At 36.5% G+C, this 27,554-nt stretch overlaps 1 protein-coding gene across 1 annotated transcript; it reads left to right on the forward strand.

Moving 5' to 3' along the window:
* Window positions 1–3,042: 3,042 nt before the first annotated feature.
* Window positions 3,043–27,133, forward strand: LOC110100307 (uncharacterized protein Cbei_0202). The gene is made up of 13 exons (XM_020827750.2): window positions 3,043–3,590; window positions 3,710–3,772; window positions 4,625–5,068; window positions 13,425–13,496; window positions 17,268–17,393; window positions 17,494–17,706; window positions 18,812–18,859; window positions 19,665–19,826; window positions 19,902–20,063; window positions 25,710–25,803; window positions 25,896–26,014; window positions 26,114–26,158; window positions 26,723–27,133. Exons 1-13 carry the CDS (start codon window positions 3,222–3,224, stop codon window positions 26,957–26,959), a joined length of 2,154 nt encoding a protein of 717 aa, XP_020683409.1. The 5' UTR covers window positions 3,043–3,221; the 3' UTR covers window positions 26,960–27,133.
* Window positions 27,134–27,554: the final 421 nt, after the last annotated feature.

The raw sequence follows: 27,554 nt of genomic DNA on the forward strand, positions 1-27,554 counted from the left end.
AAGCATGTTCTAGTTGGTCCATTTACTTGAGTTGGGTGACTATGCTTGAAATAAATATAATTATAATTTTAAACTATTTTTAAATTGATTTCTAGAGCAATGCATGTTAATTGACTCAATAAAATGTATAAATTGATATGTAAAAATTTAAAAACACTTTAAAAAAGTTTTTTCCCTAAAGATTGTGTAACATCCCATTAATAGGACTGCACCTTAATATGTTAGGTGGTCGGCAATAACTCACAGGTGGGGAGGTGCCTAACAAGGAACAAAAGTAAATTAATATGATTATGCAGACTCTCAGTGGTCCTAAGCTTACATCTTAGATAATTAGAGTTTCTATATTAGCCTAAATTTTTTAATTAATTTAATTAGAAAATATTTTTAGCTTATCTTCTTGAGCCTCCGGTCTTATCTAGGCTAAATCAAAACTCAACATACAAATCATAAAAAAATAAGAAAAATAGGCAGTCCTAATCACAATCAAATTAAAATAATCATATCAATCAATTAAATTAATTAATTAAATGTTCATAGGCAAATCACATGTTTATTACAACATATAATTTACATAATTTAAAAGTGATCATACACCACTAACAACAAACTCATATTATAATCTTAGGACAAACATAAGTAATTAACTTTTACTGTGATACTCTCTGTCTTCAACTCTTCGTCCTTCTCCTCTTTTGGGCTCATTGGATTTGTCATATCTGGATACCCAAATTTAGGCTTTCAAATGGAAAAGTACTCTCCCCAAAGGTATGTTATTTCCTATTTGGAATTCAACTTTGAATTTTTGTATCCCAACTCAAAGCTCGACTTTTATAAATTTATTACAACTCAGTTTAATTGTATTGAATAAAAAAAGAAAAGAAAATATAGGCTCTTCTACAATATTATCATAAGCTGTTAAAAATAAAATATATCCCAAATAGTTTATATATTTATATTGAATTAAATCCCAATCACACATGGACACTCTTTTGATTTTAAGGGGGACTTGAGCAAATTTAGCACATGCATAAAAATATGTCAATTAAATTATTAATTTTACCCCTTAATTTTATCCATATATTAGCGTGGTCACCTATAAAAAACTTAGTGAACAACCATATTATTTTTAACCTAAGGGCAATCTACCACCCATTACATTAATTCACATATCGTAGTTAAAGTAAGTAAATGCTCACATCAATCAATTTTCAATCACAACATGCAATAAGAACTAAAAAAATCTGGCACACAACAGTAAAAAGTAAATACCAGCCTAACTTATATAGTAGGTAGTACTAACAAACTATCATAAACTGTGATTTGAATATATCCTAAACTAGGAAATTATTAAAGTTATATAGTATTCAGATTTATTAAAAGTCAAGGGGGGAAATTTATATTTTAGTTTAAATATTAATGTATTGAAGCTTAATTCCGATGTATTTTAATTGTTAAATGATTACTACCTTTTGTTGCTCACCAGAGCTATGAAATTTATTTCACATTCTTTGAGGTAAATATTAATCAATTAATTAATTACTGATTTGAATGATTAAATTAGAATTTTCTAAAATTTTAAATAAATTATTGGATTTTTAGATTTTTTGAATTATTTAATTACATTAATTGAGGGGCCAAATGTTGACTTTTTAAAATGAAAGTGGTTTCTAAAATTTTAATATTTTTCTTAACTATTAGACCTTAAGATGAGTAATTAAACTCTAAGTTTGCTCAATTTAAAAATTTCTATATTAAGTTATGATTTTTCTAAGTTTTGACCTAGTTTGAATTACGATTGACCAGAAAGTTTACTTTTTCACTTTGACTTATTTTTGAAAGTTTGACATTTTTAGAAAATACTAGATTTTAATTAAATTTGAATCTTTTAAGTTTGATTGAATTGAATTTTTCTGAAATTAATGGTAATTTTTCAAAGTTTGGATTTTTTTGGATTTTTTTAAATTGTTTAATTAGAGGGGATCCTTAGATTTTGATCCAAATTAATTCCAAACCTCTTGAAATCACCCCAAAGGTCAGAAATGACCTAAGGGGATGTTTTCAAGTATTTATAAATTATTTTAGAATTTTTAAATATTTTTAATTAATTAACTTAATTAATTGTGGATTTTACTAAATTAAATTAATATTAAGTTAAAGGTCTGATAATAGGGCTTTTAATATTTCTCAATTGAGGGTTTAATTGTGAATATTTTGATATACTATTGAAAATATTTTGATTAAAATTGAATATATTATGAATTTTTGAAGTTCTAAGCTTAATTAAGGGTTGATTTTGGGGTTAATTAAACTTCTTAGCTTAATGGCTTCTAATATCAGTAAACTCTTAAACTAAAATAGATAATGTCACTATGTTCAAATGTTATGAGTCTCACCCCTATTGGATATGCATCCAAATTTCTATAATTCCTTAAAATCCTAAATCTCATCTTTAATTGTTGTCCATAATTGTATATAAGTTGTATGTGTTTATAAACCAACATCACTAACCCTCAAAGCACATCATGAACATCCACACCATGCAAATTTACAAAGATCATGTGACCTACATCTAAGCGCATTGAAGAAAATGGATTTTTCCAATACTTAAGTCAAATCATAACCCAAGCATTGCGAAATCTACCTACAAAAAGGACTTGATTAGGAGAGCTCTAAGTGAGCTTTTGAGTTTAAATGGGAGCTTATGACCAGCTCACTCAGAGGAGGGAGAGAATTTGAAAAAGTTTGATCATTTGAATAAGTTTTAGAGTTGGTTGACTTCTTTGACCAGTCAAGGAGGTTGAGGTGGCAAGGAAGGAATGTGAGAAGTTGTTTGAATGACATTTAAGGCTTTGGGAGAAAGCATTTGGAGCTTATAGGAGAAGTTGACCATTTGAGAGAGGATCAAATGGCTTGTTGACTGGTTTTGACCAGTCAACCAAGTCATGGTTGCTAATGTGGCAGCTAAGGAAGGTAGAGGGCTTGTTTCGAGCAAATATAGGATGAACTAATGAACAGTCCGGAGCACGTAATAATCTCTCGTCTTTAAGGTCCGTCATCCGTTAGATTTATCCTTTATCTCTGTAACCCTCGAGAGAGATTTTCCCGCAATGCGCCAGCCTACGAGAGCGAGTACAGGCTCTTGCGTCACATATATGGCTCTCTCTATCAAGTAGCTTATCTCCAGTGCCCATTGCAGCCTCTGCAACTAGAGGGCCATTGCCATGGCGGCCAAGTTTCAGCCTTTAACGCTCTGCCTTTCTTACCCAAGCTCTAATCATACGCCTATGTTTCAGACGCCTTTTTCTTTTCCCTGCATAAAGCGGGGACCTGCACTTAGCTCTTCAAAGAAATCAATTAAATGCACAACGCTTCGATCCTCCAAGCGAACGGGGAAGCGAAGGTACCCCTCCGAGAAGAAGAAGCTCGAGAGGATGAATAAAACTCTAACACAAACGGAAATCAAGATAAAGGAGGAGGGCTTTTGGAGATTCTCTAAGCTCGCCATCCCCGTCCACAAGGATCCCGGCAAGGACTTCGTCGGCGTTTCTCTCCCTCTTCTTGAATCAATCTCCAAGGCCCTCGAGTTCCCGGTAATCATTATCTCACAACTTGCTTTCTTTATTTTTGTAATTAATAATGTATACTTGCAAAATCGTTCTTGTGTATTTCCTCTTGCCTTAATTGTCTAACTTAGAATTTATTGCTCTAGGTGGCCTCAATGCTGCCAATGGAAGCTTTTACAGTCGTTCGGAAGTCTTTTGATGCAAGGAAGGTAATTTCTGTTCAGTTATTAAGAGATATTTGTCCCATTAGTCTGTAAAAGTCTTCCATCTAAATGTAATGGTTGCATACTTGCATCTACGAAGTCTGGGAAAATTAGGTTATTAATTTGCTGTCTATGTATTTGAATTCTGTTGCTAGATTTTTACAGTCAAAGCTTATTGAAATCCATTTCTGGCTATCATGTGCTAGAATATGCATTTGAGATGTTTCATAAAAACAAAACTGGAACAGGAATATAGCATTATCACGAACTTTACATGTTTTTTCTGTTTCATATAAAGAATCGTTTGATGAAATTGTTTGATTCCTAACCAAACGCTTAATCTTATTACTGTTGTTCCAACTATGATCAATGTTGCTTTATGTTGCATGTAATGCTCCTTTATCCTTATATACTTTTCACAGTTTGTTTGCTTCTGGTGTATTATTTATTGCAGCTAATTCATGTAATTTTAATATCATCTTGCCTCTGAAGATTTTTGATTGTCTTGAAGGAAAAATGAAGTCCAAGTACAGCTAGAAAAATATTTAAAATTTTCTTATGTGGATCAATCTAGCTAGAGAACTTCCTTTGTACGTACAAACAAAGTAAAAATTATGGTTTTACAATTTGTACCTTTGTGATTCATGCATGTGAGAAAAATTACCTGTTTGAAGTAGTTGATTAGTTAACAGTGAGTATGTGGATTTCATACACCGTCAGTGCTAAGTTGTTCTTCCTTATGTGTTGTTCATGACTCAGCTTTGGAATTAGAAGGTCCGGAATCCTCATCTCATGTGTGCTTATATCTTTTTCCTGAATTACAGCAATTTGCACCCTTTTGTTTGACACTTGCTGCAGTTGTTGAAGGAACCTCAGTTTGTTTACACCGTGGACATGGATGTCAAGAAACTTTTGAATCTGGAGCCTCGAGCATCGGATTTCATTTCACGATTGGAGCCAAAACTTGGGTCTATAGAATATATGCCATCCAGAAAAGTCCTTGCTGATTTAATTAGCATTGTACATAATTTGGTAGACAACCAACATGGTACCAAACAGGAGGAAGCAAGGGATGGCATTCACAATAAGTCTTTTAACCGTTCCTCGATCGCTAAACGGCCAAAAGTTGCTGTTGTGGGAAGTGGACCGTCTGGCTTATTCGCTTCCCTTGTCCTTAGTGAGCTTGGAGCAGATGTCACTTTGATAGAAAGGGGTCAAGCTGTTGAACAAAGAGGGCATGATATTGGTGCCTTAGTAGTTCGAAGAGCTCTGCAACCTGAAAGCAACTTCTGCTTTGGCGAGGTGTGTTTATTTCTTACTTACAGTGTCAGCTTATATTTGATTGATAGTCACTTATTCTCTTCTAAGAATATTTTCTTGGGATTTCGTAGCAATGCTGAGTAATCTGGTTCTTCTACCTGGCATAACTTGCTAAAGTGTGTTATAGCCACATGCTGAGGCTTTTTTTTTTTTCAGTATTTGTTTTTTAGCCTTAATACAAAATCCCAACTGAAAAACGGCTGTTTCTGGTCAATTTGGAGTTTCTAGTAGAATCAAAGTTGATTATTTATGAATATTTTAGAATTAGGTTTGTCTACTCTGTTCGAAATTTACCAATGAGAACTTTTGCTGATATAAAATTTTACTTTTGCAAGGTAGAAGCAGAAGTTTTTATTTTATTTTATTTTGATCGATAATCTTTGAGGTGATTTTATATTTTAGGAAAGATAAAAACTTAAAACTGTTGTTTATTTTATTCATTATTTTCTTTTCATGTACATCAACTAATATAACTAAAATACCTAAATTTCTTGAATCCTATTACTCATTAAAATTTTTTTTTCACAATACTACTTAGTTTTCTTAAATATTACTTAGTTATCTTAATCAGCTTTTATTTTATTAGTTATCTTGTGAAGCAGCTTGCAGCTTTCTGTTAGTTTTGTTGCTGCTCCACTTCCCTGTTTTTCTATTTTTAGTCGTTTGGGACCTGCTGCTGCAATAGTGCAGTTTACATTTGTAGCTAAGAGCCAGTTTTGGTCTCTTGGATGCTTGTTTATCTTCTCCAGGTTTGGGATGAAGAAGGTATTCAATGAAATAGTTTCTCAGGCCTTTGCCTTAGCACTCGTATTGTCCTCCTGTGGAGTTTTAAGCTTTGTGAACCTGCTTCTTCCACCGTATACCCCATCAGTTTGGTATCAGAGCCGGAGGCTCGGAGAGATGGCAGAGTCCAGCAAGCGTGTGACGAGTGAGGATGACCGAAGTCTGGAGGCGCTTTGGGCCGCACACGCTGGAGTAGAAAAACGATTGGATGATTTGGCAGTGGCGATAGAACGACTCACTATCGCATTTCGCCGAGATCCACCTATCCGAGCCGGTGAAGTTCCCGTGCAGGCGGGAAGACCATTGGCCCCTGTTCAGACACCAGTCGGCGGAGGACGAGCCTATCGGAACAGAGGGCGTCGTCGTGCTACACTAATTCCAGATTGGTCGGAGACCGAAGAAGAACCTGACAGTTTCATTCCGGAAGACTTGTCGGACACCGACGTTGATGCCTTCGAGCGACGACCCCGGCGTCACTTGGGACGTGAACGACATCACGGTGAGTTTCGCGTAAAACTTGATATTCCCTTCTTCGATGGCAGGTTACACATCGAAGATTATCTCGACTGGGAACGCTCTGTGGAGAACTTTTTCGATTATATGGAGATCGAAGCTGAGAAACAGGTGAAGTATGTGGCCTGTCGACTCAAGGGTGGCGCGAGCGCCTGGTGGACTCAACTGCTGCAAACTCGACGACGAGAGGGAAGGGGTCCAGTTCGGAATTGGATGCGAATGAAACAGTTGCTGCGGTCACACTTCCTCCCAACTGATTTTGAACAAATGCTTTATTTGAAGTATCAACACTGTGTACAAGGGTAGCGCACTGTTAGCGATTACACCGAGGAATTTTACCGTTTGTCCGCGCGCAATGATTTAAACGAGACTACCAATCAGCTGGTAGCGCGATATATCGGCAGATTGAAAGATAGCATTCAAGACAAGTTGGAATTGAACTCGGTTTGGTCGTTATCACAAGCTGTTAATTTTGCATTGAAAGCCGAGATTCAGCTTACCCGACAACTTCGAAGTCAGTCACATAGACGTCTTGCAATGGAACCGAATGATGAAGTTGCCAAACAACAGACCCCTGTTTTCCGCAAAACATCCCCGTTGAATGATGGTGCCGGATTAATACCGTCTGGAAAGGCGAACACTGATCCTAAGACCTTCAACAAGCCGAAATTCCCTCTTAAAGAAAATCCTTATCCACGGCCGCAGGGACTTAAGTGTTTTCGGTGCTTCCAACCTGGGCATAAGTCAAACGAGTGCCCAAATCGACAGCAACTACAATTACTGGATGGAGAAGGGGAACTTGACCCTGAGCAACTGGAAGAAGAGGAAAATGTTGATGTGGAAGATGTTGTCGGCGATGAAGGGGACCCGCTGATATGTGTGTTGGAGAAACTTCTCTTAGTCCCAAGACAACAAGGAGATTCTCAGCGACATGCCATTTTTAAAACCAAATGTACCATTGGCGGCAAAGTTTGTGATTTACTCATCGACAGCGGTTGCACGGAAAATGTCATTTCGCGGGCTGTTGTTCAAGCTTTGCAACTCAAGACTACAAAGAACCCGCATCCCTACAAGATCGGATGGGTTAAGAAAGGAATGGAGATCTTAGTGACAGATATGTGCCGGGTACAATTCTCGATTGGGAAACATTATAGCTGCGAAGTGTTGTGTGATGTGGTGGAGATGGACGTGAGTCATTTAATTCTTGGTCGCCCATGGCAGTTCGATGTTGGTGCTGTATACGATGGCCGAGCCAATACGTATGCACTAGACTGGAAAGGTAAGCGGCTTCGATTGTTACCACATGCTGCGGGTGTAAAAGGTTCTCCTGATAATGTTCGGCCAGCATTGCATTTGGTCTCGGGCAACTCCTTACTAACTCATTGGAAGGAGGAAGTGCCCCTGTTCGCCTTGGTGATTAAGGAAGAGGCTGCCGATAGCACAACTGGAAGTGTTCAGCCCGCCCTCGAGTCTCTGCTGAAACAGTTCCACGATGTTCTGACTGAATCTTCAACTCCCTCATTACCGCCTTTGAGGACTATACAGCATCAAATTGATTTTGTTCCAGGTTCTACACTGCCAAACCTTCCACATCATCGCTTAAGTTCGAAAGAGCATCAAATTCTCCAACAGCTAGTTGATGAGTTGCTGAAAAATAACTTGATCCAACCCAGTCTCAGTCCGTGCGCTGTACCCGCACTCTTGGTTCCCGAGAAGGATGGAAGTTGGCGATTATGCGTGGACAGCAGAGCCATTAACAAAATCACTGTGAAGTTTCGGTTTCCTGTACCGCGGATTGAAGAACTGTTGGAGAAGTTAGCAGGAGCCTCTATTTTCTCAAAACTGGATCTCCGTAGCGGTTACCACCAAATTTGCATCCGACCGGGTGACGAGTGGAAGACGGCCTTCAAGACTCGACATGGGTTATACGAGTGGAAGGTGATGCCATTCGGATTGTGTAACGCACCTTCGACTTTCCTTCGGTTAATGAATGAAGTCTTAAAGCCATTCCTCAACGTTTCCTGCGTTGCATATTTCGACGACATACTCGTATTTAGTCCATCACTGACCGAACATCTGCGGCATTTGACAGAAATCCTTCTTGTACTTCGGGAGAATCAGTTATTTTTGAACCCAACTGCAGGAGTTCAAGTTGACACTCGCAAGGTGCAAGCTATACAGAATTGGCCAACGCCCAGCTCATTCACGGAAGTCCGCAGCTTTCATGGTCTTGCGAACTTTTATCGCCGGTTTATCAAAAATTTCAGTTCAGTTATGGCTCCCATTACCGATTGCTTGAAACTCAAACAGTTTCATTGGGGGCAGCGCTCAGATTGATAGCTTTGCTGCCATAAAGGAAGCCTTATCATCATCACCGGTGTTGGTCTTACCCAACTTCGATAAGCCATTCCAAGTGGATACGGATGCTTCCGGGGTGGGAATCGGAGCTGTCTTAAGCCAGGAAAACAAGCCGGTAGAGTTCTTCAGCGAAAAACTATGCCCATCGAGACAAAAATGGAGTGTTTATGAACAAGAACTATATGCGATGGTGCGGGCCTTGAAGCAGTGGGAATCCTACTTGCTCCATTCGGAATTCGTCCTGTGCAGTGACCACCGAGCGCTGCAATTCATAAATCAACAAAAGCGCATTAACAGGATGCATGCCCGCTGTATTTTATTTCTTCAACGGTTCACCTTTGTGTTACAGCACAAATCGGGTGCAAACAACAAGGTTGCGGACGCCTTGAGCCGGAGACCATCGCTGCTTGTACAACTGCAAACCGAAATTACAGGCTTAGAATGTTTAAAAGAGCTTTATGCCACTGATGCAGATTTCTCAAAATTTGGGAAGAATGTTCAAATGGGAGTGCTTCACGAGAGTTTGCTGTCAGACATGGATTCCTTTTTCGTCATACACAGCTTTGCATTCCAGAGTCCTCGTGGAGGCCGCAGCTCATCAAAGAGGTTCATTGTGGGGGACTCGCTGCTCATGTGGGGCGGAACAACACGTATCTACAGCTGCGAAGTAGATTCTTTTGGCCACATTTGCACAGGGATGTGATGAGATTTGTTGAACGGTGCCCCATTTGCCAAAGCTATAAAACCGGTGGACAGTTAAGTGGTTTGTATCTGCCGTTGCCTACGCCTACCACTATTTGGGAAGATTTAAGTCTTGATTTCGTATTGGGATTACCGCGTACTCGGCGTGGACATGACTCGATCATGGTGGTGGTTGATCGTTCTTCCAAGATGGCCCATTTCATTGCTTGCAAGAAGACATTCGATGCCTTAAATGTCTCACGTGTTTTTTTTTCGGAGGTGGTTCGTCTACACGGCGTTCCCCGAAGTTTAACATCCGATCGTGATGTTAAATTCATTAGCAATTTCTGGAAGGAGTTATGGGCAAGACTACACACTGAAATCAAACTAAGCACAGCGTATCACCCTCAGACGGATGGACAAACCGAAGTGGTGAATCGGACACTTGGTAATCTCCTACGCTGTCTTGTGCAAGACCACCCGAAATTGTGGGATGAACTCTTGGGGCAAGCCGAATTCGCTTACAATAGCATGACCAATCGATCCACAGGGAAAAGTCCCTTTAGCGTGGTTTATACCAAGCACCCGAATCACACTGTTGACGTGGCTGTGCTTCCGCAGTGTAACAGCAAGCCAGCCGCTGACTTTGCTGAACAATTCACTCAGATGATTCAAGAGGTGCGGCAGAAACTTGAAGAATCCAACTTGAAGTATAAGGAGGCAGCAGACAAGCACCGCAAGAAGAGAGAGTTCAAGGTGGGAGACCTGGTTATGATTCGTGTAAGGCGTGATCGCTTTGGCCACGGGTCTTACTCCAAATTAAGCCCACGGAAGATTGGACCGTTCTCAATTCTTAGACAGATAAATCCAAACGCCTATGTTGTGGATTTACCCAGCCATTACAATACGTCCAACACGTTCAATATAGGAGACCTCTCAGCATACCACCCACCGGATGCGGCTCCCACGAATCTTTCATCTTTAGATTCAGATTCTTCAGTTAGTGGGGGAGAATGATGCGGTGCATCACGTCACCGAGTAGCCTATTAAGCTTATACTACTTAGTTTTCTTAAATACTACTTAGTTACCTTAATTAGCTTTTATTTTATTAAGTCATTTTGTGAAGCAGCTTGCAGCTTTCTGTTAGTTTTGTTGCTGCTCCACTTCCCTGTTTTTCTATTTTTAGTCGTTTGGGACCTGCTGCTGCAATAGTGCAGTTTACATTTGTAGCTAAGAGCCAGTTTTGGTCTCTTGGATGCTTGTTTATCTTCTCCAGGTTTGGGATGAAGAAGGTATTCAATGAAATAGTTTCTCAGGCCTTTGCCTTAGCATTCGTATTGTCCTCCTGTGGAGTTTTAAGCTTTGTGAACCTGCTTCTTCCACCGTATACCCCATCACAGAAGTTTTTATTTTATTTTATTTTGATCTATAATCTTTGAGGTGATTTTATCTTTTAGGAAAGATAAAAACTTAAAACTGTTGTTTATTTTATTCATTATTTTCTTTTAATGTACATCAACTAATATAACTAAAATACCTAAATTTCTTGAATCCTATTAGTCATTAAAATTTTTTGTGCAAGTGGTAAGCTTATGTATTCTCCTCTTATGCTTTCCAAATAGGGTTAACCGGGGACTTCTTATGTACAGATTTTTTATAGCTTAATACTGATTTGGCATGATTATAGAAGTACGTGGCTTGATACATCATGTTCTTTTGAAGGCTTTGTTCAAACATTTTTGCTATTTAGTTGGGTCTTAAGCTCAGCTTAAGTCAACTTGAGCCCAAACAAATAGCAATTTTTAACTCTTCTAAACTAGAAAAGCTTAAGCCCAGCTCTTCCTATAAGCAGGCCAGCTTAACATTTTTTCCTCCATTTTTGCATTGGGCCTTCGTCACTGCGTTCACCTTGTTGCTTCATGCGATCACAATCCTTTTTCTTCCCTGCAAACTTATTTGACCATTTGTCCCAATGTGCGTCTCCGCAGTTATCTTGTGTCTTGTTGATACTATAGTTTTTGTGAATGTTGTAGTCAACATCATACTTGATGTGACAATTGTTGATATTAGGCTCAAAGTAGTTGTTATAATGGTTGTTTATGATACAATTACTCTTGTTGCGTGCTAGAAATTTGATTTGGTAGAATATATGTTTTACGTCTGAGCGTGGTACAAAAATTTAGCATGTATAGATGAAAGTATTAATGGCACAATTTTTTTTTTACGTGAAAAACTTGTAAAGGGAAAGAACCATGGGGCCTGACCCGGTTTTAAAATCCACTAGATAATAAGTGATACAAAGATCTTCCTTTCTTCATTGTTGAGGAAGAGGAATAGTAAAAAAATCAAGTTTGATAGTTAATACTCAATAATAGAGTCTGATTTCTCCAATAGTGATTATAGATGTCCACAAATAGACTTTTATACTCAACAACAGGGTTTGATTTTTCCAATAGAATTTACAGATGTACATAGATGGACTTTTATACCCAGCAACATTATTAAATATTGTTAATACTTTGGAGATGGTAGAAATTTCTGATGTCGGTCCTCGATGATGATGGTGGTTGTTGGCGACAATAGTTGGTGGTGGTTGATGACAATATCTAGTTATGGTCGTTAGCAATAGCGGGTTATGATCGTCAGTGGCGATGGTTAGAAAATGCAAGAACGTTCTTTCTAGTTCTCTTTTTCTTTTTTACCCCCACATGTGAAGAATGGGGCCTATTTAGAGATTTTTTTCCCCACACTTATTGGCTAATTAACTTAAAAACTAATTAATACAGCTAATTCCTACTCAAGCTTGAGGTCCCTTTGCGATCTCTTTTATTTTTATTTTTAGTTTAAGTTTCTTTTAAAATTTGTTTATTTCTAATATAAAATAAAAGCTATCAAATAAAAACCAGTCACTTGTCCCAGTTTCTTCTTAAACAGAAGCACCTAATGACCCTGTCTTCTTAAGTGGACTTTGACTTCACTATCCAGTTTTTGCTTCTTCGTATTTATACAATTAGATCACAACCCCTTCAAACATGGCACGAGAGAGAGCGTCTATTGGAGTCGAGTCAAGCCGATAGATCCAAAATCGACATGTTCGTCCGCAACAAATTTGATTCCTACCAAGTCGCGAACAGTGACAATTGGATTGATGAGGTGTTGTTCGTGATGCATGAGTGTGGCGAGAGCACATACAAGATGGTGGATAATCCATACTTGTTCAATCTTGCAAGCGAGGAATGCTTGGAGTTCCTTGACAAGCACATCGCTTGGCTCGGCGGAGTTGGGCATGGTTTGATGAAAAAAAAAATTCAATTATTAAAAACACCTCAAATTTATTCTTGGTGTTTTTTAAACAAAGCAAATTATTTTAAAAAAAATATATAAATCATCTCATCTTTTCCTCCAGACAACTTTTGAGCTTATGTTCTTTCCTTATGGCTTAATCCTGCAATCTTCTCCTTTAGCTTGCCGTTGCTTAACTTATCCAAAGCCCCAACCAAACAGACCCAAGTTCTTTATATGAGATTCAGTTGTAATTTTCTTATTTCCTCTTTTTCATCTAACGTAAAAAAGACTTGTGCCTGTGTTAATTTCTCATCACAAGTGCTCTAGCTATTAAAGTCGAGTTGTCTAAGTGGATTAGTTCCTAAAGTGATTGAAAAATACCAAATTAGTTGTGTTTTCTTGAGGAATTCCATGTTCTACTTACCATCATTTGATTTGCACTTAATATATTTTTTCACCAATTATTCTCTCTTCTATTCTCTGATTCCTTGCATTTTGCAATCCATCTCACTTCTTTTTATGATATAATCCTTCTATTAATGTTTATGTCAAGATATTTCACATAATGATTGTTGTTTTCCTGTTTATATATTGAAATGTAATTACTTATGAGATTTTTTATTTTTTATTTTTATAATTGTGACTTCGATTCGCTAATCTGGAAGCATATTCAGAATTAATGCTGTATTGTACGTTGAAGGTACTTATCCACTGCAGGGTGGTGCAGGTACATGGAGTGATGGGAAGTTGGTTACCAGAATAGGGAGGAACAGTGACAGTGTTTTGACTGTAAGATTTTCTTTTGTTTTTTATAATTGGATAATAATTTGTAAACCTTATGCATTTAGAGATTTTTTTTGCTCATAATTACATATTGTATTAAGCTGTGTTGTTTATCTTTTAGTGTTTGCAGGTTGTGCAAAGAGAAGCTACTAAATTCATTGATTGAAAGTTTTGATTTCGATTTTTCTTCTATTATAGGCAGGTGGAGAGGGTTCATTATCTGCATTTGACCAATTAGTTGTTTATAAATAATTGGCTTCTCATCTTAATGGTTTATTTTTCTTGTTTCATACTTTTTGATCATTATGTTCCATGTTCCAATATAGTATTTTATAAGTGATTGTAAGGCCATAACGTTTGCTAGCACCTCATTTCAATAAGAGCGGCTCTTTTAGTATATATGGGTGCACGAGGAGTAGGACAAAAATTGATCCAAGACTAATTAGATGTGTATAGCTTGTTAGCCTATGAGGCTTATGCAAAAATAGATTATATCAACAATGAAATATGAAATGTATGTGCTTTCTTTTTTTACTTGTCTTTTCGAACTTTGTTTCTATGAGAAATTGCTGCCATTGAATAACTCATAATGAGTTATGCTAAAGATTAAGATGAGACATGTCCGAAACGATCAAGAGGCCAATTATATAACCATTAAAGAATAGATCATAATGAGATATGCTGACGATTAAGCTAAGTCATGCCTGAACAATCAAGAGGTCAATTATACTTATATAACAATTTGATAAACATTAGGGGGGGAGGAGCCCATTATCATGATTTTAGGCATCTTGACGTGGTCTTATCGATAAAGTTAATGCCTCAACCATGGCATGTTGGCAGTCTTGTTGGGATGAAGTTACATGATAAACATCTATTTAGTGCGATAGATAGTTATTTCCTAATCTAATGAAGTCACATGAGAAATATCTATTTAGGATAATCCTCGTCAGGGTTAATGAGGTTGAGCCCCATCTCAAAAGTCTAATAAGGACTTTTGAGTCATTCAATGTGTTCCTAACTTACCACTTGATGGTTTGCATATTTATAGTATAGTCAGGAACTAAAATAAGTGAAATTAAATAACATTCCACTATAATTACAGCTTTCTATTCTCAACGTACTTGGCATGGAAGACTGGGTGTGTTAATTTTGCCCAAAGTGTCTGCTAAGATGGCACCCTAACAAACATGGTTGGCCGAGCATGACATGGAGCACAATCATAGAGGAGATTGGTCTGGATGAACCCAACCAACCAAGATGGCGTTTGGTTACTTTCACTCATCCCGTTAGACCATGAATGGTAGCAATGAAGCATAGTTAGTAGAATTCTAAGTACCCAAAACATAAACTTAAACATGTTGTGGACCCTTCAAAGTTGTGCAATGCTTGTTTATATTGCGTAAGAGCTCTCAAATTCCTTTATGGAGCACTGCGGGGAGAGCTTGATTGATTTCATCATGTGCCTTGTGTTCACTGGATACTATTATGGTGCTTTGACGGTGATGGGCGGCTGCTCTAGTGCTCTGTGATGCTAATGTGACAAATCACCTTCAATTTTCCATGTGGCAACTTATGATTCACTTGCTAGTTTACTCTCCCTTCTCCTTGTCATCTTGCATTTTCAAATCATTTACTAGATTTTCTTCTTCCATGTGGCATTAGAGTGACTTTTCATGATTTTTGGTCTATAAATAATGTTAATTGGGAAGGTTCTTTGACTTATTTGATCTATACTTGCTACCTTTGGATGTGAATTTCAACGACTTACATCCCTCAAATAGAACTTTGTTGAAAGGTGTGATTGTTTTGAAAAGACCTTTGTCTCCAAAGGGCACATCGTATCTTCAAGTTATTTTGACATCTAATTTGGCGGTATTTGCTCCAATCAATTTCTTCTATGCGTCTAAAGAGACCGCTCTTATCTTATGAAAGGGGAAAGCTCTCATCTCTTTCAGGGATGAGGGGAGATGCTTCATCTTCTTATATTGTAGATGGGCATCTTGTTATTGTAGTCTATGTTAAGTGTAATATACTCAGTGCTCATCCCCTTCTCTCCCATTTCACATGCAAATATTTTCTCAAAAACCTCCTAAACCTATTCCGTCTCCTTCATGGGATGAAGTATTTTTTATACAAGTTCATTCTTCTCCATGGGTCTTTCTTACACGTTGTGGTTGTATTCTTTGTCTATTTCGCCACCTTTTTCATCTTTCCTTTTCCATCTGCTTAGTTGTCTTCCTTTGTGAATCTATCTTCATTTTCACCTATTAAAGCTCTTCCTCTTTATGAAAAAAGGTGCCTCTTTTTTTTTTTTCTCATATGACTCTACCCTAACTGCTTCTAGGGAAGAGGAATTTTATGAAAGAGAAGCAATAAGGAAAGAGTTATATATAATGGGATAGAAGTTTATCGTTTGTTATGGGTGGTGCTTAATTAATCTTTTTCATACTTTGATTTTCATATGGAGCATATGCCATGAGAAAAATTAGGTTGGGACCTTTCACCAGGCTGGCTTAGGTATGCACCATCGCAAGTTCAATCGGAGTGCGTCTGGTTAGTGAGTGTTGATTGACTAATTTATATTTTCATGACTTTAGGCAATCATAGCGTGATTTTGTTAATGAAGTTTATCCTCAATTGTGGCGTGTTGGCGATCATGTTGAAATGGAGCCGTATGGAATGAATACTAACTGTAGCAAGTTTACCTAAATGTTAGGGTAGCCAAATGAAATATTTAGTCTAAGGAGGGTTGTGCTGGGATTGATCCATATGGAACATATAATCTAAAGAGGATCTTGGTTGTTGAGGCTGAGCCACTTGGTTCAGCCAGAACCTTTAGGAATTTGATATATCCTTGGTCCACCTTGCTTAAAGTTTGAGTAGGGAGGGGTTGTTATAAAAAAAGGCTATCCATGTATGGTGTAATATATACTTAACTAAGCATTTATTAGGAACATTCCTGACGCAACATAGAAAACAAAGTGACAAAATTCAAGTTGTTTAATTTTTTTGGCCACTTTTGTTGATAAACAACCCCAACTTCAACACAGGCTGCTTTCGAACTGAATCCACCTATAGTGGAGTCAATCTGACTAATGATGTGGGTATTGTGGGATCCAGATATGTTGGGTAGAGCTACCAATGTGGAAGGAACAATAGGGGTGGTCGGAGCTGAGATTGACTAGCATAAAAGGTTGTATAAAGAACTCAATTTGCGCAAGTTGTTTGTGGAACATTCTCATAGTGACAACAATTAATCCAATGGAGTTTGAGCTCTCTCCTGGGTGGTTAATTGGCTCGATATTGTTGTTGCAACTAGCATAATTGTCTATGTTAAAGGATTTCTTGCGTTCTTTACGTGATGGTTTTTTAATGATAATTTTTTTTTCAAGCATGTGGGTCGCAACAAGAGCACCAAATATTGTGAACCCATGTGTCTTTGGAGTAATTGATTGGTGATGTGTGGTATATCATTACCTGTTTATGTCTACATATTAGATGAATAGTGGGTCCATAAAGTATGTGTCCTATTAATTGACTCATGAGCCTAATTAAAAGAGCATAAAGAAAGAGAAAAAGGATATTGTCTATGAGCCTATTAAGGTATCTTTCACCCTCATTGTTTTCAAGGTCATCATAAAATGTTCTTAGAATATTTTGAAATGTTCAGTTGTTGCAGGAGTCAGTCCCATAAGTAATTCCTTTCCTATCTATATTTATTTAAAATTGCTCTGCTATCCACATTTCTTAATTGGGGGATCTTAACCTTATCAGGTCATGAAGACCCTGGTTCATTTTGGAGCACCACCAGAGATTCTTCTTGATGGAAAGCCTCATCTTGGAACAGATCGCTTGATTGGAATTCTCAGGAACTTTAGACAGCATTTAGTTCAATTGGGCGTGAGCAATTCAGTTTAATAATTGTTTGAGTACATGTTTTTCCATATGCCTTTTTCTATGATTTTATAGGATTTCTAATTTTCTTTTCATTATAATGTAGGTTGACATAAAGTTTGGAACAAGGTTGGATGATCTTATTGTGGAAAACAAACAGATTATTGGAATCAAGGTCTCTAATGCTAGAGATGAGTGTGGATCTAATAGCCATAGTTTGCCATATGATGCAGTTGTTTTAGCAGTTGGGCATTCAGCCCGAGATGTTTATCAAATGCTTCTACAGCATAATGTGGATATGGTCCCTAAAGATTTTGCTGTAAGTTGTTCTCTTATTACCAGACTGCAAGTTTGATAATCGAAAAATTTTGATGCATCGCTAAGATGTAAACTTCTTTCACTTTATCACTGTGAATTTCTCAACCCGCAACAAACTTAAATCAAATTATATTTGTGAACATTAATATATTTACTATCAGCTTAAATTATTGAGGTAAACACATTGTTCATAATGCATCCAGAGTTCGAACCAAACTTCTTTTTAGTTTTTCGAAGTCTCGACTCATCAATTGTGGATTCCGCACAAACTAGTCGTATGAAGTGGTGTTTATGGATTCTTCGTCCCAATAATCCTAGACTCTTTGCGTTAATATAAATGGATTCTCCATCATGGTGTTCCCAGATTCCTCGCCTTTGAGTTCATGGATTCTTCAAGCTGGTGTCCCCAGATTCTCCCTCTGCTGAGTTCTAAAAGATGAGCTTCAAGGTTTTCAGAGCAGCTAGAGTTGTCTGTCAACTGCAATCTGTTGCAGTTGAATTCTTCCTACCAGAAGATAATCGATGAAGAGCCAAACTTTTTTAGTCATTTAAAATTGAAAATTGCTTGCATTGCTCTATTTTTTGTTTGAGTAATCATTCACTGAGAATTTATGTATGTGCTTCAGTTTTTCAATTTTATTTGTATTCTTCCTATCCAGATGAGCTTCCAACATTCAATCTTAATTCAGTCTTAGAGGAATCCATGATGTGTTTTATCGTACCATAATTTAAAAAAGAAAAAAAATGAAAAAAAAAAGATAAGATATGTTGCTTGTCAATGCACCTTACAATGTCTATATCTAAGGTACACCAATAAATATTGTATGATTTGTTGCACACCACCATTCTCTATTTTTTAGAAAGTATGGCTCCTTTTGTTCTTAGGTACATTCATGTTTATTGGAGGATAGATTTTCAAGATCATTTGATGTGTTCTTTGTAATTGCTTGAAATAACTTTGAGATTAGTCTTTCTTTACATTGCATTTGCATTTGAAATCCCAAACCTTGATACTACCTGCGGCATGCTATATAGTCTCTTTCAACTTATATATGTGCTTTAAAATTAATCAATCTTTTTTTTTACATTCTTATTGTATGTCATAGGTTGGCTTACGAATCGAGCATCCGCAGGAACTAATAAACAAAATACAGGTATGCCATAACTTGATTTCATATAGTCATCATAATCTTTTAAAGCTTTCGTCTTCCATTTTATCCTTCAATAATCCTTTATTTTCCAACCGCCACTTTTTTCTTATCGTGTTTACATTGTGAACTCAACTTAGTGCTGATAAATTATTGATCAGTTGTAAGAAAGCTATCAGGCTTAAGAGTCCAAGCTCTCATCTTTGATTGTTAGTTTTGGGGCATGGTCTAAAATCTGTTTCTCTTGAATTAACAAATGTGTGGTACTGTTTTAACTAACAGTCTCTCTTGAAACCTCATTGAGGTCCATAATTATGATCTGAAACATGTTAAAAAAAATCTAATATTTCATGTTTAGGGATATGGGAATATATTTGTTTTCGGGTCTCCATTTAGTTTCTCGTTTGTGCTGCCTATGTTGCTTGTACAAGCCTTTGGATTATCAGTAGAAGAGTGTTTGATTTCTGTGTAGGATTTATAGTCTAGGAAAATTTATTATTGGTACAATCCATCTCTATTTGAACTGTTGAGCTTGTTGAGTACCCTCATGTAGTGAGAAAAATAATAAAATTTAGTTGTTTGATGTTATATTGAACATATACTCAATTTTTTTTTGTAATGGTATACTAAGGCTTCGTTTAGGACGGCTTTCTTACTGCTTCTTAAAGCAGCTTTCTAGTACAAAATTTTTAATTTTTTAACTAAAAAACTGCTTTAAGAAGCAGTAAAAAAGCAAACGAAGCCTAAGTTTGATGGAAGTATGTTTTTGATTTTCTTAAAACCTGAGCCTATCTGCTATATTCGCGTCCAGTATTCTTCACTAGCCGCTGAGGTTCAATTAGGTCGTGGAAAGGTACCTGTAGCAGATTACAAGGTTGTTAAATATGTCAATGAAGGAGATGAGATTGTGAATTCATGTTTGGAGGATCGATCTAGAAGCTGTTATTCCTTTTGCATGTGCCCTGGTGGACAGGTAAGTATCATGATGTCTCTTTTTTATAGGCATTTCCTGATTCCATAAGTTTTTAAGTTAATCATTTATTGGTAGGTTGTGCTAACTAGCACAAATTCATCTGAGCTCTGCATCAATGGCATGTCATTTTCTCGTCGTTCGTCAAGATGGGCTAATGCGGCCATTGTTGTTACCGTATCGTCGAATGACTTTGCTCCCTTCGGCAGTCATGGGCCTCTTTGTGGAGTTGAATTTCAGGTTCTTGTCATTCTTATTTCTGGCATTGACATATGAAGTTTTTTATTGGATTTCTTTTCTCTTGTTAGTGTATATATTGCATATATTAAATTTGATATGCAAAAAAAAAAAAAAACCTGAAATCTGAAATTTCTATGTTCCTAAGTTGAAGTATGGTAGAATATGATGCTGGAGCATTATAGGTGGTATATTAGCAGTTAGTCTATGATTAATTTAGGTCAAAGTTTATGTTTATGTTATTAGTCGTCTTTGTGCCAATTCTGAGGAAAGTAGTAGTTATTTTCTTTCATTAGGATTTAATATCTTTTGAGTAAGAATATGTTTGTCTTTTTGCTTGAGCTCTTCTTTTTATATGAGGGTTAGACTTTAATGTAATGTTATGTTATGAATGTAAATTAATATTCAGGAAAACTTGGTGGGAATTAGATGAGATATAATTCAATTATTGAGAGCAAAAAATTATAGAAAGAAGATCAATGTACAAATATAAAAAAATTTATATGAGTTCACCAATTGATGGGCAAAATTATATTAATATTGCAGTTATATATTTCAATATGATTATGATTGGCGAGTTCCTACAACTCTAATATCTCTAATATCACTCAGGGTAGTTGAAATATATAATAAATATGATGAAGAAATTATTTTGAATTTTGTTGCTTGATTTTGTAAAAAGTATGAAAGTATTTATAGACTTTTCTAAAATTCATACAATGAAAATAAATCAAAGTTGTTTTAAAAAAAAAGGAAAGAAATTCTCAAGAGAGGTCGACAACTAGAATAGGACAATGAGGCACATGTGTTGCAATGCAAGAGCTATAAGAGGATTGATACAATGGTTAGAATCCTTAAATCGTGTGCGTAAGGATCCCTATCAAAATTGGTTGACTTGTGGATCTTAAAATCCTTCAACACTCCTCTTCAAACTAAATGGTATAAATTATTCTAAATTTGCTTACATTATTTTTGAATGTGGGTTGGTGAAGTCTTTTGATGAGAAAACTTGCTAGTTGATTTCTTTTGGCATATTACGTATCTGATTGATGACTAGCCTTAATCGAAAGTTCTCTCTCGTGATCGGGAGAGGTAATTAACTATAGGGGCTTGCGCCTATAGGAAACCAGAACTCAGATCATAAAGTCCTCACAAAATGAGGGCGAAATCTCTGGGTAGTGTCTTATCTACAAACCCATCTGCCTTCCAAAATTTACCCCGGAACTTAGTTCGTTAAAACTCCCCTCGCTCAAATAAAAAAGGAAATCGCGCGGCGGGGAGGCCGGGGCCGAATTTTCGGAGCCCACAGTTGGCAAGGTTGATCATGCGGTCATTGATTCTTAACTTTGGGATGTAAGTGTGAGGGGAATCATTCAAGGTTGAAAATACAAGAATTATGAGTCGTATTATTCTGAGCTGTAGAGCATGATTCAGATGATTTTCTTAGAGAGTTGAAGAAGTTCTTAAGTTTATCAATTTATTTTGTATTGAGCCCTTCTGATTCCATCAGATAGCCTTATCTTTTTTGGTGACTTTTTATATCTTCCATAGTTTGGGAGCTTTTCATGGACTTTTTAGTATTTTTCTTTGATATGTCCTTTCATGCATTAGTTGCACTATATATTACCTTTGGAAAAAGGTTTTTGCCTTTATTTAAGGAAATAATATGTAGAGTAAGTCTCTTGGGGTTTAGTGGTTTTAATGGCAAGTATTTTGGAGGTTGGAGTGTCGAGCATTACTATCATTCTTTCTTTTTTGCTCGTATGAGAGAATTTAAAATTTATACATAAACTTGCTCGAAGTCATTATTGAGTCCTGAACGTAACTCAAACACCCCTTTCCTTTCTGCAAATCGCTTGAGAGTTATCGCATCATCACAGCAGGTCATCTTGAAATTTTGGTAATAATCTATGTCAAGTTAATAAACATTTATTACATTAAAGCACTCATATAATATATGATGATTAACTTGCTTGGTTTTTAAAATCTTAATTTTGATCTCATAGATGAGTGCAACATCTTTCACTTCATAGTATATTTGTTTGACAGTCTTTTAAATTTCTTTTGTAGTGGAGAGTAACAAACTAATTTCACGTATTATAATATTTATAATTATGTCATGATTATGAGATCTGCTTTATCCCATAGTATAAATTTTGTGTCTTGTGACTCCGAAGGAGGATGTACAACATGATGAATGTTTCTAAATCCTTTTTGAAAAGTTTTTAAAAATTAAAACCCTTTCGGATGATTTCTCGCATTCAGGTGATATGAGACTTGTAGCTTTTAAAGTTCTTCTTTAGTTTGGTTTTACCATTCATGCTAGTTAAATATTCGAAAGGAAGTTAAAAAAAATTGAGCATAATGAAGATAATGACTAATCTCAACAAGAAGAAAAAAGAATAAAGTCTGTGAGACATAAATCCTAACCTTGCTCTACTAATATGTAGAAAAGTAGAAAGGATTACTTTAAATTTTATTACTTGATTATGTATACAGTGTGGAAGTATTTATAGATTTCTCGATAAGGCTTATTATGGAATTAAATCAAAGTTATTTAAAAAAGAAAGAGTAAAGTTCCAAAAAAGGGGGGCCAATAGCTAGAATAGAAAGAGGCTGCATATGTATTGCAATCTAAGGACCATAAAATGATAGATCCAAAGATTAGAATCCTAAATCAATGTGTTCAAGAACCCCTATCTAGATTGGTTAACTTATGTGTCTCATGATCCTTTAACAAAATCTTCAGAACATCCTTAATAAAACTAACTCATTAATATTAATCTGAAATCGATTCTTTATTGGAAAATAGGCTCCACAATTTAGCATGAAATGCTTCATTTTTCACTCTATCTGGTAGTAATTGTTGACTCTGACTCAAACCAAAACAAGTTTGATTATCATGCAAACAAAGTTTTAAGACATTTTCAGATAGAACTGTCATATACTACAGTTAAACTTGGTCGTATGAGAGAATTTAAAATTTAGACATAAACTTGGTCGAAGTAATTACTGAGTCATGCACGTAACTCAAACACAATTTTTCTTTCTACAAATCTGATGTGATACAACATGCAAGAATTAGGAATTGCACGACAGAGATTAATAATAGTATTTCTCTTTGCTTTCAACTATAACATCCAACTTACTCAATCAACATTTAAGAATCTTCGCAAGAAATTAAGCAAAAAGAATTCACTACAATTGAAAATTACATATCCTTGCGCAATAAAATCCCAAATAAATTAAAGCAATGCAAATAGCTAAGAAAACGAAAAGCCACACATTTAATACCTAGATCCTTCACCTCGATGTCCTCTAACTACTCTCGAAAGGAGGGGTTAGCGGATGAGGATTGCGAGCAAACTCACCGACGCCGCTAGTAGACAAGTGACGCAAAGGGGACTCGCCGCCGGGGAGGAGGCCGGAATTGGAGAAGCCGGTGGATGTCCGCGGATGATCCAATCGTAATCTTCAAGTTGTTCGTCTACAACATCCACGAGTGTTAAGAGGATGCGGTTCAAATAGTCTCTGACGTTGTTGTCGGGTCCAAACCCGACGTCGAAGAACGGCGAACGAGTTATGTGTATGCTTCCGTATTCGTCGAGGACTAAGCCGCTATCCACTTCAGGATCCGCCATGCATCTTGCCGGGGAGTACGAATACCATGTAAATATGAGGGGAGAAGGTAGGCGGCGGCGGGTATAGGGGGGGAGAACTTTGTCTTGAAGGTTTGTGGGAGCAAGTAGAGAACAACTCCAAAAGACAAAACTGAAAATTTCAGCAATAATTCAGTTTTTAGTAAGGGATGGAGAGAATTAATTTGATGAATTCAAATTAATTCCAACGGGTTTAATGGGGCGGATAAAGAGGAAGAAAATTGGGTTGAATTTGTGGTGTTATTATGTCATTTGGAGGTGAGAGAAGTCCATTAGGAGTGGACGGTCATATGAGGAGGAGAGAGGTTGGGAGTTATGAAAGTGGGGCCCAATGTTTAAGTAAGAAATTCAATTAAATCTGAATTTTAATTTCAGATTTAATTGTGGCTTAAGTAACTTCCTATTATTCAAAATGAGAGGGAGATTTCATTTGAATTTCAAATTAGGAGTTAATTTCATTAATGAGCTCCCATAATGATAGGGAACCAATTAGGAAAGAGCTTAAACCCAATTTGAAATTAAAAATCAAGGAATTAATGGAAAAAAGGGGGGGGGAGGTCGGTGGCTAGGGAAGTGTGGAGGGGACGGCGGCAAGAGCAAGGGGAAATGAAGAAGGAAATTTCCCACGGTGGCGACGAATACGGATCTACTAACCTTACTCGTTTCCTCTTTGATCTTCCACGAGAATAGACAATTCGGAGGCTAGAACTCACTAAGTGATCTAGTTTACTCAGGCGAACTACTAAGAGATCGTGGGAGAAGATGAACTCACTAAGAGAACAAGAGTAAAATTTTCATTTCATCCAAAAAACTAAGCTATTACAATCCATGATACCTCATATAGGGAGGTAAAATTAAACATAACGAAAAAAGACAGAAATGCCCTTAGGGCTACATAAGAACAATAATGCCTTCAGGGGCAAACTAGGAAAACAAAAGATACTCATAACATGAAATGCCAATAAATCAAAAGTAGAGACTAGGGATCGTGGCCGTCGATCTGCGCCTCCGGTGATGGTACACGTGTCGAAATCTGATGTCCCCATCAAAATCGCTTGAGAATTATCGCATCATCACAATAGGTCATCTTGAAATTTTGGTAATAATATGGCTCAAGTTGATAAACATTTATCACAGTAAAGCACTCAATATATGATGATTAACTTGCTTGGTTGTTAAAATCTCAGTTTTGATCTCATAGATGAGGGTAACATTTTTCACTTGATAGTATATTTGTTTGATGGTGTTTTAAATTTCTTTTGCAGTGGAGAGTAACACACTAATTTCAGGCATTATAGTATTTTATAATTATGTCATGATTATGGGATCTGTTTTGTCCCAAAGTATAAATTTTGTGCCTTGTGACTCCGAAGGAGGATGTACAACATGATGAATGTTTCTAAATCCTTTTTAAAAAGTTTTTATAAATTTAAACCCTCTCAGATGATTTATCGCATTCAGGTGATATGAGACTTGTAGCCTTTAAAGTTCTCCTTTAGTTTGATTTTCACCATTCATGCTAGTTAAATATTGGAAATGAAGTTAAAAAAATTGGCCATAATGAAGATAATGAATAATCTCAACAAGAAGAAAGAAAGGAAAAATAATAAAGGTTGTAAGACATAAATCCTAACCTTGCTCAGATAATATGTAGAAAAGTAGAAAGGATTACTTTAAATTTTATTGCTTGATTATGTATAAAGTGTGGAATTATTTCTAGATTTCTCGATAAAGCTTATTATGGAAACAAATCAAAGTTATTTAAAAAATAAAGAGTAAAGTTCCAAAAAAGAGGGGCCAATAGCTAGAATAGAAAGAGGCTGCATATGGATTGCAATCTAAGGGCCATAAAATGATAGATCCAAATATTAGAATCCTAAATCAATGTGTTCAAGAACCCCTATCTAGATTGGTTAACTTATGTAAATAGATTTTGCATAAGTCATATACTACAGTTAAATTTATCTTGTGCTGTTTCTCTCTATTTCAGAGACACTACGAAAGAAAAGCAGCTATGGTTGGGGGAGGAAATTTTGTTGTTCCTGCACAGACAGTTACTGATTTTCTTGATAATAAATTATCAGGTCAAAGCCAAATTTTCTGTGAAAGTTTAGCCTTCTATGAGTATAATTTTCTTATATATTTCTGCTTCTGAATTCTTTTTTGAACTTCTCAGTGACTTCTCTACCGCAATCAAGCTACAGATTAGGAGTTAGACCCTCAAATCTTCATGAACTGCTTCCAACTCACATTACTAAAGCCTTGCAACATTCAATAGCAGCTTTTGACAAAGAGGTTTTTTTCAGTGAACTTTATTTTGTTCTTAAAGTTTAGCGTTTTTTAATGAAATTTTTCTATTGTTTTCTCTTTGTTATCGTGGGATCCAACCGCCAGCTTCCTGGCTATATTTGCAAGGATGCCCTGCTTCATGGCGTTGAGGTAAGATTGTAAAATTTTTTTGTAAGAGAATGATAAATTTGCTACCTACATTGAATTGCAGTTTTGATTTGTTTTTCACAAATTCAAATCTAACATTATTGTAGTAATATTTCTAACAATTGCAGCTTAACTAATATTTCTCATTCATATAACTTTAGAGGATATAAAAGGGAAAAAAATTGGGTGAATATATTGTAACAAAACATCAGCTTTCCGATGGAAGATAAGATTAGAGAGAGTCGCCTTAGATGATTTGGTCAGATAAAATGTTGGGCTTCCGATGACCCGGTTAGAAAAAGTAGAGGTTTTAGATTTGACTTATATCAAGAAAGTTAGAGGTAGCCCTAAAAAGACTTGTTTAGAAAATATTAGAAATGATCTTTCTTTATGAGATTTAAACGAGAATTTGACTTTCAACAGAACACAATGGAGAAAAAGGATTCATGTAGCCGACCTCACGTAGTGTGACAAAGGCTTGAGAATCTGAGTTAGAATGTCCGAACATAAATTTATTTTATGATGAATGCAATATATGACTAATCAATCCAAAATTATACTGTCCAGACAAGAACAAGCTCTCCAATCCGAATTCTACGCAACACAGACACCTATGAGAGTACTTCTGTGATGGGATTGTACCCAGTTGGAGAAGGAGCTGGCCATGCTGGAGGGATTGTTAGTGCTGCTGTTGATGGCATCTACTGTGGCTTTGCCCTGGCTAAGAATCTCAACCTGTTCGAGGGAGACATCGAAGCGATTTTGGGAAAAGCTAAGAGGAACACAGGTTTTATAAAATACTAAGCTTTTGTTGCTGGTTTCTCAATTTCTAGATTTCTTCATTGCTCAAATTTGAGACCTGATAACAATCCATTATCATATTTTCCTGTAGTGAAGTGTCTTTGTGTTCAGCAGGAATTTTTGTATGTTCAATTACAGGCTTCAAATTGTAATAGTTCCTCTCCTTTTGGTTTCGAACTCTGTTTTTTGCTGTAAAAATCATGGCTTGGTAATGGATTAAGGCTTCATTTAGGATGGCTTTCTTACTGCTTCTTAAACCAAATTTATAGTACAAGAGTTTTAATTTTTGTAGTAGAAAGTTGTTTTAAGAAGCGGTAAGAAAGTCGTCCCAAACGAAGTCTAAGTCAGTGTATGACATTACTCATGAAAGCTGGTAGGTAGGGGAATCAACAAGCTAAACTTGAACTTGAATAGCTCAACCGTTTTTGGCCTAAACAAATTAGGGGTATCTATCCACTGTCACCCTCATAGGAGGCTCTTGACGGCGTAACTAATCCTTCAACGAGCTTACCAGCAACCAACCTCACAGGTGCAGGACTCGCAGTTATTTTCTCCTCGCATAAGGGGTCGCGTCGCATGAGAGGGGATTCAAATATGA

Source organism: Dendrobium catenatum, unplaced genomic scaffold (assembly GCF_001605985.2).
Source record: "Dendrobium catenatum unplaced genomic scaffold, ASM160598v2 fragScaff_scaffold_1220, whole genome shotgun sequence".
Lineage (NCBI taxonomy): Eukaryota > Viridiplantae > Streptophyta > Magnoliopsida > Asparagales > Orchidaceae > Dendrobium > Dendrobium catenatum.

Coding starts and splice junctions, on each gene's coding strand:
- LOC110100307 (XM_020827750.2), top strand. CDS start 3,222: ATGGCGGCCAAGTTTCAGCCTTTAACGCTCTGCCTTTCTTACCCAAGC. Junction 3,591..3,709: donor CCAAGGCCCTCGAGTTCCCG/GTAATCATTATC, acceptor TTATTGCTCTAG/GTGGCCTCAATGCTGCCAAT. Junction 5,069..13,424: donor GCAACTTCTGCTTTGGCGAG/GTGTGTTTATTT, acceptor TATCCACTGCAG/GGTGGTGCAGGTACATGGAG.